This window comes from Microcaecilia unicolor, chromosome 1, assembly GCF_901765095.1.
Source record: "Microcaecilia unicolor chromosome 1, aMicUni1.1, whole genome shotgun sequence".
Taxonomy (NCBI): Eukaryota; Metazoa; Chordata; class Amphibia; order Gymnophiona; family Siphonopidae; genus Microcaecilia; species Microcaecilia unicolor.
Window position 1 is genome coordinate 588,296,214 of NC_044031.1, and position 16,554 is coordinate 588,312,767.

Sequence of the window (16,554 nt, forward strand, 5' to 3'; positions counted from 1 at the left end):
CGTGGTATAAGTTGTGTGTTCTCATGTGTGGGGAGAACACCTTTTTCGACATTTTAGGGATAGGTTTAGTTTGTAATGGTCAGTCCATGAGGTTTCTGTCCATCTAGTTTGTGTTAAGGTTAGGTTCTGATCAGTGGACAATTTGTATGAGATGAGGTCGAGTGTGTGACCCTTCACGTGGGTTGTTTGCATGTGTGGCCATGTAAGGTCACATAGTTGAAGGAAGTCCTTGCAATCTCGTATGTTGGTAGAGTTTGGGTCTTCAAGGTGAAGGTTAATGTCTCCTAATACTAGTGTATTGGAGTTTGAAACACATGTATTTGAAACGAAGTCCATGAAGTCCAGCTGGCTTTCGTTCCAGTTACATGGTGGTCTGTAGAATATGACGCAATTTAGGTGGTCGAGCAGGGTTTCATGGTGGATTCTGATTGAGGCTATTTCGAGGTGGGTTGTTATAGATTCCGCAGTGGTTTCAATTGTGAGGTGAGATTGGTATATGAGTGCTATGCCCCCTCCTCTTTTTTCTTTTCTGGTCCAGTGGGTGATTTTGAGGCATATTTTCAAAGCACTTAAGCCTTCCAACGTTCCATAGAAACCTATGGAACTTTGGAAGGCTAAGTGCTTTGAAAATATGCTTGTACCCTGGAGGACATAGGTTTAAGATGATAGGGTCCTTCTGATCATAGATCCAGGTTTCAGTGACGAAGAGTAGGTAAAGTTTCTCTGACATGATCCAGTCTGTTATTATTGTTGTTTTGTTTACTACGGATCTGGCGTTAACGTAGCCTATTAGAATTTTTTGGTATGGGTCTTCTACGTTTGGTGTTATGTGGACTGTTGTTAGCTGTTTCTTGGATTGTGTGGATTTTTTATGATCTTTCCTATCATTTTGTTGAGATTGTGCGCTTGTTGATTCTGTTCCTTTGTTTTGGTTTATGTCGGTTTGGTGTGATGTGGTGTGTCTGGTCAGTGTTCGGTAATTGATTAGTCTGGGTATATCGTTGATTTCTGCGAGTGGGGTGATCATTTTTAGGTGGATCAGGGATAAGGAGTAGATTGCAAGGAGCAGTTTGGTGGTGTTCATTATGGTATTATTTCAGTATTATTTAGAAGAAGATTGTTACTGTATTCAGCATTGGAGATTATTCTCCCGGACCCTCGTATTTACGAAGCAATCTTGTCCGTCTTAAAAGTTGCAAAGCCTCCGTCTTGCGAAGGTAGCGTTATGTCGCAGGGGCGTGATTTAGCAGGATCTAGCGTTCTCGGGATTACTAAAGTTTAGTTACAGGACGTGCACTTCTTTGTTTTGACGGCTGGCGCCACTTACGGTCATCTACCAACATTTGCTTATTTCCGATCTGACGAAGAAGGGCAACCTTTGAAAACTAATCAAGAAATGTATTAAGTTATGTCCAATAAAAAACGTATCATCTTATTTTCTTTTCCATGTTTTATTTCTATTGATTACTTTTATAAGTGGACTAACATGGCTACTACACCTCTCTACTCAAGAACAGCATAGAACCTAGGTGTGTTCAGACACTCTTTAAACCAATAAGTCAGATAACAGTAATGCTTTTCTTTTATGCTTGTTGCAAATGTAAGTTTTTTAAAATGTTTTTATTTATGACATTTTCACAGACTATATCAAGTATAACACTTATATAGAAATAGGAGTGGAGATCAAACATTAAATAACAAAGAAACCATTGATAGAAAAAAAACAATCTCATGAACTCCTTATAACCCACAATGCCTGGAGATTCCAAGGATTGTCAAAAGAGATCAAAGGAAAAATACAAAAAAAGATAATAGGACGCATATATTTGCTAACCACTAGCTAAACTATTACCCTTTACGCATGGGTGCAGTTTGACTGTTTCATTTGGGTTTTTTGGGACTAACCGTACTGAATATGTATGAGATATCTCATACATATTCATTCTGGTTATTCCCAAAAAAGCCAGCTCTTTCTCCTTCCTTCCTTCCTCCTTACCCAGCATTCCCTCTTCCTCTCCAGTAGTATTTCCCACCCCCTTTCCCATACCATGCCAGTGTTGACCTTAGAAATGCTTAGGCTCTATATGTAGATCCTTCAAGGGGTAGTGTTTCATGATTTAGGTTCTAAAACTCTTTCTGATGTTTTGGTGCCACCTCAGTAAGGCCAACACACAATCTCTCCACTGCAATACACAAACTTGTGTAGATCCTTCAGGAGGAACTATGTCATGATTTAGGCTCTAAAACCCTTTCTGATGTTTTGGTGCCACCTCAGTAAGGCCAACACAGAATCTCTCCACTGCAAAACGCTATACACAAACTTGTGTAAAAACATACTCATAACCTTACCAAACCATAACAGCACTAATTCCAAGGACAGGACGAGTTACAACCTTATGCGTGGAAAGGCAGCACTGTAATTACACCAGGCTCTAAAACACCAATACGCTACCTAGTGAAAAAAACAAAAACAAAAAGGGCTGCAAATGCTACACATTAGCATACTGCACCTTGATCACACATGAAAATCACATGACACAACAGACATGACACAAGGAACTAGAAATAAAAAAATATGAAGGGAAAATACTGAACCGGAAAGTTACCTCAATTAAGTCAGAATCGGCATGCAACAATACTAGAGAAATTGAAACTTACATGCAAAATATCACAGATGCACATTTCCAAATGCTGACATATTTCAATTAATAAATTCTGAATAAAATACTTTTTCTACCTTTGTTGTCTGAGCATTTAGTTTTTCTATTCACTTTGGTCCCAGCGTCTTCTGTTTTATGCAGTGTCTTCTTTCCATTTGATATTTTTTCACTCACCATGTCCACCATCCTGCTGTGTCCTTCAGCATCTGCTCTCAAAGTGTTCTGATCCAGCCCTTAAATTCACCAGTTTCCCCTCCATCCATATCCAGCATTTCTCCTCACTCCCCTCCCCTCCATCGGTGCATCTACTTCCTCTGTCTTCCCTCCCCTCCATCCATGTCCAGCATTTCTCCTCTCTCCCTTCTCCTCCATCCGTGTGCATCTCCTTCGTCATTCCTTCCCTCTTTGTCCAACATTTCTTCTCTCTTCCCTGCCCTCCACTCCATCCATGTCCAGCATTTCTCTCCTCTTCGCTGCCCTCCATCCATGTGCATATCCTTCCTGTCGTCTCTCCCCTCCATCCATTGGTGTGCTGGAGCAGGCTCTCTCAGGCTCTCGAGAGCCGTTTGTTAAGTTTTTAAGAATTTTGGGAGCCGGTTCTCCATGGCTACTTTAACAAATGGATCCCAAAATGTGGGCTTGGGCCCCTCCTGAATTCTCTTTTACTTTGCTAGCGAGAGAGAGCCCCCTGTTAACAATTTACCAGCACACCCCTGCCTCCATCCATCCATGACCAGCAACTCTACTCTCTCCCCTACCCTCCCCTTCATCCATATCCAGCAACTCTGCATTCTCCTCTGCCCTCTCCTCCATCCATCCAAATCCAGCAAATTTCCTCTCTCCCCTGCCCCTTCCATCCATGTCCAGCAATTCTCCTGTCTCCCCCGCCCTCCCCTCCATGTCCAGTGATTTCTCATCTCTCCCCCTGCCCTCCCATCCATGTCCAGCGATTCTCCCTGTCCTTCCCTCCATGTCCAGTGATTTCTCCTCTCTCCCCTGCCTCCCCTCCCATCCATGTCCAGCGATTCTCCTCTGCCCTCCCCCATCCATGTCCAACGATTCTCCTTTGACCCCCACTCTCCCTTCCCATCCATGTCCAGTGACTTCCCCAGCTCTCCCTTTTCAGTCCCTGAGTTCAGTTGCAACCCAACCCTGCCTTCCTGCCCTCAGCTTCCCGACAGCCCTCCTCTCCGTTCCTGCCGCCCCGCATTTAAACCTTTTATTTTAAGTCACAGCAACGGCACTGAAAACAGCACAGTGGGCCCGCTTCCAGCATTTCCCTTCCTTCTCAGTGTCCCGTCTTCCTCTGATGATGTATTTCCTGATTCCGAGAGGGCGGGACACTGAGAGGGAAGGGAAAGGCTGGAGGAGAGCCCACAGTGCTGTTTTCAGTGCTGTCGCTGCAACTTGGATCGGAGAGGAGGGCTGTCGGGGAACTGGAGGGAGGGGGAAGGAGGGACTGAGAGCTGCCTGCAGCCGGCCCTACGTTTGGGGGGCAATGCTCCCTCAACCCCCCAAACTACGCCCATGCCTTTACAAGCCTTTCAAGCATGTCTAGAATACAGGTCGCAGCTTTGCAAATCTCTTCAATACTGGCTGACTTCAAGTGGGCCACTGACGCCGCCATGGCTCTAACACTATGAGCCGTGACATGACCCTCAAGAGTCAGCCCAGCCTGGGCGTAAGTGAAGGAAATGCAATCTGCTAGCCAATTGGAGATGGTGCGTTTCCCAACAGCGACCCCCTTACTATTGGGGTCGAAAGAAACAATCAATTGTGCGGACTGTCTGTGGCGCTGTGTCCGCTCCAGGTAGAAGGCCAATGCTCTTTTGCAGTCCAATGTGTGCAACTGACGTTCAGCAGGGTGGGTATGAGGCCGGGTAAAGAATGTTGGCAAGACAATTGACTGGTTAAGATGGAACTCCGACACCACCTTTGGCAGGAACTTAGGGTGAGTGCGGAGGACTACTCTGTTATGATGGAATTTTGTATAAGGAGCATGAGCTACCAGGGCTTGAAGCTCACTGACTCTACGAGCTGAAGTAACTGCCACCAAGAAAATGACCTTCCAGGTCAAGTACTTCAGATGGCAGGAGTTCAGTGGCTCAAAAGGAGGTTTCATCAGCTGGGTGAGGACAACGTTGAGATCCCATGACACAGTAGGAGGCTTGACAGGGGGCTTTGACAAAAGCAAATCTTTCATGAATCGAACGGCTCTCCAGAGATGGGCTTACCCTCTACACGATGATGGTGAGCACTAATTGCACTAAGGTGATTCCTTACTGAGTTGGTCTTGAGACCAGACTCCAATAAGTGTAGAAGGTATTCAAGCAGGGTCCGTGCAGGACAAGAGCGAGGTTCTAGGGCCTTGCCCTCACACCAGACGACAAACCTCCTCCACTTAAAAAAGTAACTCTTCTTAGTGGAATCCTTCCTGGAAGCAAGCAAGATGCGAGAGACACCCTCGGAGAGACCCAAGGAAGCAAAATCTATGCCCTCAACATCCAGGCCGCGAGAGCCAGAAACTGAAGGTTGGGGTGCAGAAGCGCTCCCTCGTTCTGCGAGATGAGGGTTGGAAAACACTCCAATCTCCACGGTTCTTCGGAGGATAACTCCAGAAGAAGAGGGAACCAGATCTGATGGGGCCAAAAGGGCGCAATCAGAATCATGGTGCCGCGGTCTTGCTTGATCTTCAATAAGGTCTTCCCCACCAAAGGTATGGGAGGATACGCATACAGGAGGCCCTTCCCCCAATGTAGGAGAAAGGCATCTGACGCTAGTCTGCCGTGTGCCTGTAGTCTGGAACAGAACTGAGGCAGCTTGTGATTGGTCTGGGAGGCGAAAAGGTCCACCAAGGGAGTGCCCCACTCTCGGAAGATCTTGCGTACTACCCTGAAATGGAGTGATCACTCGTGCGGTTGTATGAGTCTGCTCAGCCTGTCGTTTACGCCAGCCAGGTACGTGGCTTGGAGAAGCATGCCGTGCTGGTGTGCCCAGCGCCACATCCCGGCGGCCTCCTGACACAGGAGGCGAGATCCGGTGCCCCCCCGCTTGTTGATGTAGTACATTGCAACCTGGTTGTCTGTCCGAATTTGGATAATTTGGAAGGACAGCCAATCTCTGAAAGCCTTCAGCGCGTTCCAGACCGCTAGGAGCTCCAGGAGATTGATCTGACGACCTGCTTCCTGGAGGGACCACACCCCTTGGGTGTGGAGCCCATCGACATGGGCCCCCCACCCCAGGAGAGATGCATCCGTCGTCAGCACTTTTGTCGGCTGAGGAATTTGAAATGGGCGTACCAAGGTCAAATTGGTCCGAATCATCCACCAGCGCAGCGAATTGCGGCAACTCATGGGCAGGCGAATAGCATCTTCTAGATTCCCGGTGGCCTGGCACCACTGGGAAGCTAGGGTCCATTGAGCTGATCTCATGTGAAGACGAGCCATGTGAGTCACATGGACTGTAGAGGCCATATGGCCCAGGAGTCTCAACATCTGCCGAGCTGTGATCTGCTGGGACGTTCTTGCCTGGGAGGCGAGAGACAGAAGGTTCTGAGCCCTCGCCTCGGGAAGATAGGCCCAAGCCGTCTGTGAATTCAGCAGAGCTCCTATGAATTCGAGAGATTGGACTGGCTGGAGATGGGACTTTGGGTAATTTATTACAAACCCCAGCAACTCCAGAAGTTGAATAGTGCACTGCATGGACCGAAGAGCTCCTGCCTCTGAGGTGCTCTTCACCAGCCAATCGTCGAGATATGGGAACACATGCACCCCCAGCCTGAGAAGGTACACCGCAACCACTACGAGGCACTTCGTGAAGACCCGTGGTGCAGAGGCGAGCCCAAAGGGCAGCACACAATACTGGAAGTGCCGAGTTCCCAGACGGAATCGTAGATACTGTCTGTGGGCTGGCAGTATCGGGATGTGAGTATAAGCATCCTTTAAACCCAGGGAGCATAGCCAGTCGTTTTTCTGAATCAGGGGAAGAAGGGTGCCTAAGGAAAGCATCCTGAACTTTTCTCGAACCAGATATTTGTTCAGGCCTCTCAGGTCTAGGATGGGGCGCATCCCCCCTGTTTTCTTCTCCACAAGGAAGTACCTGGAATAGAATCCCTGCCCCTCCTGCCCAGGTGGCACGGGCTCAACCGCATTGGCGCTGAGAAGGGCGGAGAGTTCCTCTGCAAGTACCTGCCTGTGGTGGGAGCTGAAGGATTGAGCTCCCGGTGGGCAATTTGGCGGAGTGGAGATCAAATTCAGGGTGTAGCCGCACCGCACTATTTGGAGAAGCCACTGGTCGGAGGTTATGAGAGGCCACCTTTGGTGAAAAAATGCCAGCCTCCCCCCAACCGGCAGGCCGTCCGGCACGGGCACATTTATGGCGGCTATGCTCCCATGAATCCAGTCAAAAGCCCGTCCCCTGCTTTTGCTGTGGAGCTGCAGGGGTCTGCTTGGTCGCACGCTGTTGACGGGAACGGGCACGCTGGGGCTGGCCCTGTGCCTGAGAAGGCCTTTGGGCCGGCTGGTTGTACCTACGCTTGCTGTAGGCATAGGGTGCAGACTGCCGGGCCCGGGAAAAACGTCCACCTGTAGAGGTGGATGCTGAAGGCGCCCGGTGGGAGAGATTGTCGAGAGCGGTTTCCCGCTGGTGCAGTTGCCCAACCAACTGCTCGACCTTCTCGCTGAAAATATTATCCCCCCCGGCAAGGGACATCCGCCAGGTGCTGCTGCGTCCGGTTGCCCAGGTCAGAGGCACGCAGCCATGAGAGCCTGCGCATCACTATACCCTGGGCAGCAGCTCTGGATGCCACATCACAAGTGTCATAAATACCCCTGGACAGGAATTTGCGACACGCCTTCAGCTGCCTGACCACTTCCTGAAAAGGCCTGGCCTGCTCCGGCGGGAGCTTGTCAACCAGGTCCGCCAGTTGCCGCACATTGTTCCGCATGTGGATGCTCGTGTAGAGCTGGTATGATTGGATCTTGGTCACGAGCATGGAAGAATGATAGGCCTTCCTCCCAAACGAGTCCAGAGTGCGAGACTCCCGCCCCGGGGGCACCGAGGCGGTATCCCTCAAACTCTTGGCCCTCTTGAGAGCAGAGTCCACGACCGCTGAGTCATGTGGCAACTGGGGCTGCACCAACTCTGGGTCAATGTGGACTCTATACTGGGACTCTGCTTTCTTGGGGATGGTGGGATTAGATAAGGGCTTCAACCAGTTCCGAAGCAGCGTCTCCTTCAGGACATTGTGCAACGGTACCGTGGAAGACTCTCTAGGTGGTGATGGATAGTCGAGGACCTCGAGCATCTCAGCCCTCGGCTCATCCACGGTGACCACTGGGAAGGGAATGCTCACAGACATGTCCCGGACAAAGGAGGTAAAGGAGAGGCTCTCTGGCGGTGAGAGCTTCCTCTCCGGTGAAGGCATGGGATCAGAGGGAAGACCAGCAGACTCCTCGGAGAAGAAATATCTGGGATCCTCCTCCTCCCCCCACGAGGCCTCCTCCTCGGTGTCGGACATGAGCTCTCTGATCTCAGTCTGCAACCGGGCCCGTCTCGACCCCGAGGAACCGCGTCCTCGATGATGGTGCCGAGAGGTGGATTCCTGCGCCGGCGGGGACGAAGCTTCCTCCATCGACGTCGATTCCACCTGAGTGGCGGTCGAGACTGGCGCGTGTCGAAGACCGCATCACAGTGCCAGAGCCAGCCGGCGCTTCTAACAATGGCACCGCGGGCACAAGCACCCCCGGTGCCGGTAGGGCCTGGCGCAACAGCCCCTCCAGGATGGCTCGGAGACACTCGTCCAGGGCCGCTGTCGGGAGAGGCTGGGAAGCCGGTGTAGGCATCGGTGCTCGAAGCTGTCCGGGTCCAGGAGGCGGTACCGGGGTACCCGACGACCTGCGCATTGACACCTCTTCAATAGAGGGGGAGCGCTCCTCCCGGCGTTGGCGCTTTGTAGGGACCGAGTCTCTCGATGTCCCTGAGCTGCCAGTCCCATGCGCCGTGGGCGACCGATGATGGTGCTTCTTTGCAAGCTTCTTCCGATGTCCGTCATCGGCGCTCCGCGGCACGGACGAGGAGGAAGTGCAGTCCCCGCGCCCCCTGGGGGTCGGGTCCGACAGGGTTCAGTCCCGATGGCCCTGGGCGGTGGGACCAGCCGAGGCGGGTTGCCCACTCGGCCGTTCACCGCCTCCAGCGCTGGCAGGTCGTCAGGCCAAAGGAACCTGTGCTCCTGGGGTCGATGCCATGGTCGGCGTCTAAGTCGTCGACACCAGTATCGATGCCGAAGTTCCCGCTGTCGACACCGATGCCGCCGCCGTGGAAGGGCCGGCGCAAGTTCCAAAAAGACGGTCCCAAAGAACTTGCCTCGCCACCTGCGTCCGCTTTTTCAAGCCGAGACACAAGGTGCATGCTTTGGAATTATGCTTCGGCCCAAGGCACTGGAGGCACCAAGCGTGAGTATCGGACTGCGAGATTTGCCGGCTGCACCGACCACACTTTTTAAATCCGCTCGGGACCTTCGAGGACATCGACGGAAAAATCGCGTCGGCGAGGTCAAAACAGTCGATGGTGGCGGTAAAAAGGCCACAACAAAAGGGAAACACGGACGCGACGGCGAAAATAAAGGGAGAAACACTCGACAGAAAGGGAGACTTCTCTACAAAATTTTTTTTTTTAACACGACGAAAAACAGGAACGTGAACACGCGTAGACAGAAAGAAATAGCGGACAAGGCCGCAAAATAGTTTTCCAGGGCTGACAAGGAGAGGGACGAAACTGCGTCTCTCTCCAGCGCAGAAAAACAGAAACTGAGCGGGAGCGGTTGCAGATGGGCAGGAAGACGGCCGCGCATGCGCAGTGGGCGTGCCCCACGTGCGCTACCTCCCGCGAGACTTTTCTTCCGGTTGGTGGGGGCTGCCGTGGACGTTTACCCTGTCGTGAGAACAAGCAGCCTGCTTGTCCTCGGAGAACTACTACTAATCATTTCTATAGCGCTACTAAACATATACAGCAATGTACATATGCAGGTACTTTCTCTGTCCCTAGAGGGCTCACAATCTAAGTTCTTGTACCTGGGGCAATGGAAGGTTAAGCTGCAGTGGGAATTGAACCAAGGTTGCCAGTATCAAAGCCTGCTGCACTAACCATTAGACCACTCCTCGCTCCAAATTGTTATCTGAAGCACTTATGCAATATACATGTGCTTTAGGATTGTTGAGTGCATGTGTTGGCGTCTTTTTGATATAGCAAGTGGCTGTCACTTTTTGAATAGAGGTGATTATGGGAATGCCATTGCTTTGAATTATATTGACAACGTTTATCTATGGACTCAGACATTTATATGTTGACATATTTTTAATATTTTTGAAAAGGTAATGTTGTTCCTTTGTTGTGAATTGAGAGGTAAAATAATAACATTTGAGAGACTCTTGGATGATTAGTGATCTCTGAAATTGAGTCTTCTTATTTTTAAAAATTGTTGTTTCGGTTATTACAATAGTCCTACCATATTATGTTTTGGTTATTGCTTTCAGTAAATGTCCATGCACAATTAGAATGCCAAGGTGATGAGTTTAAAATATAGAACAGGAAAAGTTCTCTACGATGACGAATCACAGAAGGCAAAAGTAGAGACTAATAGACGATTCACCAAACATATATACACATCCATATAGAGATATGAAAATTCAATAGACACTAATTTTCTGATCAGAGGTCAATATGCTCAAATATGCTTAATAACCATTAAAACAGCATACATATATTCAAAAGATTTAAAAAGTTTTTGGCTTCTGCTAATATAAATAAAAAAATATGAAAATATAAATATATAAATATTATGTGTATTCCAGGTATATATATAATTTTGGACTTATATGAAATAGGGTAATTAATATTAATTGCTTGATACTAATATATAAAAGTGCACATGCATTTAATATTAATTACCCTATTTCACTTTTTCTAACAACCATTTGTACATCATATTTTAGCTGGCATATAAGTCCAAAATTATATACTGTATATACCTGGAATACACATAATATTTATATATTTATATTTTCACTAGTAAAAAAGGCCCGTTTCTGACACAAATGAAATGGGCGCTAGCAAGGTTTTCCTTGGAGTGTGTATGTTTGGGAGAGTGTATGTGAGAGTGACTGTTTGAGAGTCAGAGTGAAAGTGTGAGTGTGTGAGAGAGAGAGTGAGTCTGGGTGTGAGTGTGTTTGTGAGAGAGTGTGTGTGTGAGAATGAGAGTGTGTGCAAGTGTGTATGTGAGACACAGTATGAGAGAGAGTGTGTGTATGAGACCAAGCGAGTGTGTGAGTGACTGTGTGGCACATAGAGAGTGAATGTGATACAGTGTGAGACAGAGTGTGTGAGAGTGAGAGTCAGAAAGACATTGTATATGAGAGAGAGCGTGTGAGCCGTGCCCTCCCAATCCATGGCCATCTGTCCCCTGCCCCCTCCATTCATCCTTTTCCAGCAATTCCCCTCTCTCCCTGAGCCCTGCCCTCCCAATCCATGGCCATCCATGTTTCTCTGTCACCTGCCCCCTCCATTCATCCCTATCCAGCATTTCCCCTCTCTGCCTGAGGCCTGCCCTGCAATCCATATCCATCCATGCCCATCTGACCCCTCCATTCATCCCTATCCAGCAATTCCCCTCTCCCTGAGTCCTGCTCTTCCAATCCATGCCCCTCTGTCACCTGGCCCCTCCATTTTTCCCTATCCAGCATTTCCCCTCTCTGCCTGAGGCCTGCCCTGCAATCCATATCCATCCATGCCCATCTGTCCCCTCCATTCATCCCTATCCAGCAATTCCCCTCTCCCTGAGTCCTGCCCTTCCAATCCATGCCCATCCATGCTCCTCTGTCACCTGGCCCCTCCATTTTTCTCTATCCAGCATTTTCCCTCTCTGCCTGAGGCCTGCCCTGCAATCCATATCCATCCATGGCCATCTGTCCCCTCCATTCATCCCTATCCAGCAATTTCCCTCTCCCTGAGTCCTGCCCTTCCAATCCATGCTCATCTGTCACCTGGCCCCTCCATTTTTCCCTATCCAGCAATTGCCCTCTCTACCTGAGGCCTGCCCTGCAATCCATATCCATCCATGCCCATCTGTCCCCTCTATTCATCCCTATCCAGCAATTTCCCTCTCTCCCTTAGTCCTGCCCTCCCAATCCATGCCCATCCATGCTCCTCTGTCCCCTGGCCCCTTCATTCATCCATTTCCAGTAATTCCCCTCTCTCCCTGAGCCCTGCCCTCCCATTCCATGCCCATCCATGCTCCTCTGTCCCCTGCCGCCTCCATTCATCCTTTTCCAGCAAGTCCCCTCTCTCCCTTCCATGACCCCCCCCCTCGCATCCATGCTCCTCTCTCTCCCATGTCCTAGCCTGGCCCGCCCTCTTCTCCCCCCCCCTTCGCATCCATGCCCCCCCCCCTTCGCATCCATGCATCCCTTTTTTTTTTCTTCTTCGTTTTAACTTTACCTCCGTGGCGGTTCGTGCAGCGAAACGTCAGGGAAGGAGGCGGCGCTCCCGACGTCTTGCTTTCCCTTCGCTGTCTCCCGCCTTCTTTTGAAGGCGGAACACAGCGAAGGGAAGGCTAGACGTCGGGAGCGCCGCCTCCTTCCCTGACGCTTCGCTTCCGGATTTGTTTGGTTTGAGGCGAGGGCGGGGCAAAGACGGCTGGCTGGCTTGAAGGCTTCACACCACGAATCCGGCGCGAACCCTTCAGCCTGGGAGTGACGTCAGATGGCTTCAAGGCTTCAAGGCTTCAGGCTTCAGGCTTCAAGGCTTCAAGGCTTCACAGAACGTTGTCCTCAGAACGTTGAGGGTGCGTTTTATTATATTAGATATTTTTTGATTTATATTAGCAGAAGCCAAAAACTTTTTAAATCTTTTGAATATATGTATGCTGTTTTAATGGTTATTAAGCATATTTGAGCATATTGACCTCTGATCAGAAAATTAGTGTCTATTGAATTTTCATATCTCTATATAGATGTGTATATATGTTTTTATTGGCATTATTTATATGTTATATGTTTTGATTTGTAGTGTATTTATTGACCCCTGATGCAGACGCTTTTTAGCGTCGAAACACGGCCTGTGTCGGGTCGTTATCTCTGATATAATAAAGACTGTTGGACTCACGTCTCCAGTGGTGAATCGTCTATTAGTCTCTACTTTTGCCTTCTGTGAAGGTGATGAGTTTAATCATTTTATGTTCATACGGGAAAAGTGCTAAATCTATGAACTTAATACAATTCATCTGGAGGGCTGAACAATAAGATCAACTGATCAGTGTTCCTTTGCTACTTTTATGTGATGTATGTTGTCATGATCTGTAATTCAATTCCAAACATGTAGGGTTATTTTTTACCTTATTAATTTTGCATTGGTCCTTACAGGCTGGCATTTGACGATTCTCTAGTAACCAAAGAAAAAGTACTCTCTCTATTCATGTCTGTGCAAAATCATTTTCAAAGCCAGGAATTTATGAGGATTCCCGAATGTATCCAGCAGCAGCAGCAAAACGTTTGCAAAAACTTAAGTGTTATTTCTTTAAAATCACTGGTTGAATCAGGGGAAGACAGACCAATCGGGCAGTGCCTGAGGGCCTAGAGCAGTTGAGGGATCCAGTACCTCCTACCTACATAACCGACATCTCTCTCCTCTTTGTCCCTGGATCTGGCGCTTCCCCTCTCTCTCATCCCCGCTTCGGAATTTCCTCTGTTGGATCCGGGGAGGGGAGAGAGAAGCTGGATCCAGGGGAATGGAGGCAGCGAGGGAGAGATGTGGGACCTGGGGGGAGAGGGGGAGCCATGACCCTTATTGCCCAGTGGCCCAGATCCCTGCCAGTCCACCTCTGGGCTGAATCAAGAGAGAGGTTAATGCAATGAAAACGTACATTTTTTGAAAAAATTGCTTTGGAAACAATTATCTGAAAATGATTTCTTGCTTTTAATTCACCTTCTAAATTCTACATTGGTATACCAATTAATCGGACCACAGATCTACTTAAACACTAAGGCAAGGTTTTCAACCCAGTCCTTGAGGCACACCCACTCAGTCAGGGTTTTCAGGATACCCCCACTGAATTCAATGGGGTTAGCTTGAAAACCCTGACTGGCTGGGTGTGCCCCAAGGACTGGGATGAACCCCCCTGCACTAAGGGGTCCCTTTGCTACAGTGTGTTAAGATTTGCAGTTGATGCTGCTTAATGGGGGTGTGAGGGGGGTTTATAGAACACTGCCCCACACCATTAGGAAAAGTCCTTCCGATAGACTGGGCCACCTTAAGAGCACTGGTCCTGCCCCGGGAGGAAGTGAGCCAGGAGGGGCGGAGCCCACACTTGGGAGTATAAAAGATTGGGCCAGACTGAAGTTAAGAAGGTCCAGAGAGGGAAGAACTGAAGTCCAAGTCTAATGTGCTAACAGGATAAGGTTTCCATGCCCATGCCACGCCCCTGAGAGAGAAATTCTGAGATATTTATTGAAGTGAAGTTTACCAAGCAATAACAGGCAGACTATCATAAAACATCTTAATGTGGCTACATGTTAGCTTTTATTTTATGCATTAACCTGCAAATTCTACATAGTGCAACTAGAGCTGCTCTTGCAAATCTGGGCGTATTCTGATTTGTGTGTGCAACTCAATTGGTTAACAAGCCAATCGTCAATAATTGGATGTTAACAAGCAAATATTGGCACAATCTGGAATTTACATGCAGTACTCACTAAATGTATTCTACAAAGTAGTCCACATAAATTCTACTGCATGGATCTCAAAAGTGGGCATTCCTAAATTATGTGCAGTGTTATAGAATAACCCATTCTATGTCTAAAGTTAGGCCTGGGCATTTACACAAGCTTTTCACTGGTGTAAATGGCTGCACCTAAATTAGTCATGTGGACGATGCTTTGCGTATTCTATGAACCACACCTAACTTTATAGAATACACGTAGGCACATTTCCCATACATGTCGATTTATCAGCGACAAATATAGACTCTGGCACTAAGTGCCTAACATACTTTAGTAAAGGGTCCCTAAGTATGCTTCCTAGTAATAGGGTATAACTAGATGAAAACTTCCTTTTGACTTTAAATGGTTTGTATTCAACAGAAACTATATATAACTACCACTTTCCTATAGACGTAATGGAAACTTCCACAACTTCCCAAAATAAAGGGACTAATGCCTTTACTGACTCCTAACAAATTAAGGGGTCCTTTTACTAAGGCACACTAACAGATTTAGCGCACGTTAACAATTATAGGGGTATGTTTACTAAGGAGCGTTACTGTTTTTAACGCGCCTGTAAATTTAAGGCGCATTAAACGCTAACACGCCTATACATTTCTATGGGTGCATTAGCGTTTAACACGCGTACACCATTTATGTGCGTTAAAAACGCCAAAGCGCCATTTAGTAAACCTAGCCCATAGTGCGCTAAATTATAAGATGCTCATTATATGGGCATCTTATCATTTAGCGCATGCTAATCATTAGTGTGCGCTAAATCTGTTAATGCGCATTAGTAAAAGGACCCCTAAAAGAATAATTTTAAAGGAATTGTTCAGAAAATAAGTTATCCTCTAATGCTTTCAAACCTCTCTTTACATTTATTAAACTATTGAATGAATACCAGAGAATGTTACAATGATTATATGAAACGCTGAAAAAAATCAATTTTTTGGTTAAAATTCCATCCACCAAACCATATGCAAATCAGTACTGTCTCTTCAAAATCATTATATCCTGGCAGCACCCGAGGCAGGAATAAATTTTCTAAACTATTTTGATTTTGCACACTGTAGATGTAATTTCTGTTTGATTGTTGTGTCTATTTTCAGTCCATAAACTGAAACATATGCTTTTCTACTCTCAATGCTGAACAATCCAGTAATGACACAGTGGTATAAGAACACTCTAACAATGCAAAATAAACTATTTATACCAGGCCAGGGTACTTAAGGCTGTGCTCTGTGGTTGTACAGCAAACCTTTCTTGATTAGATATAGCCATTTGCTTCAAGCCATCTTGCTTTTTCCTTGAACTGCAAACGTTTCTGATTTTGCAACATATACACAACAAATTATATTAACTCATACACCACATAGCTTTCAACTACAGCAAACAAATTTTATTAAATTTTTTCTGACATTTATACAACAAATGAAATTACCAGTAGAAAACTTTTATAGGGACCATTAGAATATATACTGTCCCTTACAGTTTTATTTATTTCAAAACTCACCCCAAGGAACTGAGCCCTTATTCTGGGGACCATGAAGTTGCGGGCTTGGTGGGTCGGAGAGGGTTCTTTTGTGTCCAGGGGGTGGGGGAGGAGGTCTCTTCTTTGAAAGGGTAGAGCTGCCACTAGGGGTTTGGGTGCTTAAAGGGAGCGATGTAGGTGGGCCGGATGGAGCTAGAAAAGCATAAAAAAAATCTCACTTGAGACAGAATGAGCAGCACAAAAGGTTAAAAGTACAACTTTTCTTTTAATGAGAGAATATGAGCAATAAAGGCAAATGCAAAAACAAGTTATGAAATAATGTAAAGCACAGACAATGTCAATCAAACACAATGACATACTAATCATGTTACTTAAATAATTTATAACATCAAAAACATACAAATGGTATAAAAAAAATCCACAACTGATGTTTATCTTGAGTCTCTAAAATGTACCTAATAAAGAATTTTCAGCAATTACAAGGAGAGTTTTCAAAGCATTTTACCCTGGTAAGTAGCTTGCCTTAAATCGGTCCTGATTTGCCTGGCTAAAAAGTTATTTAGGATTCCACATGTACTTCCATCTAGCTGTGAGCATGTCTTCCAGGGAATATGCTCAGGTCAGGTGAGGAAAGTATGTATTACTGGAC

At 47.3% G+C, this 16,554-nt stretch overlaps 1 protein-coding gene across 2 annotated transcripts in view; it reads right to left on the reverse strand.

Annotated features, from left to right (window-relative positions):
- Positions 1 to 16,554, reverse strand: part of ASAP1 (ArfGAP with SH3 domain, ankyrin repeat and PH domain 1) — an 803,986-nt gene that overhangs the window by 98,923 nt on the left and 688,509 nt on the right. For both annotated transcript variants that reach the window (XM_030219214.1, XM_030219206.1), the window contains exon 25: positions 15,927 to 16,097. In XM_030219214.1, coding sequence (XP_030075074.1) covers positions 15,927 to 16,097 — 171 coding nt within the window. The remainder of the gene's footprint in view (positions 1 to 15,926; positions 16,098 to 16,554) is intronic.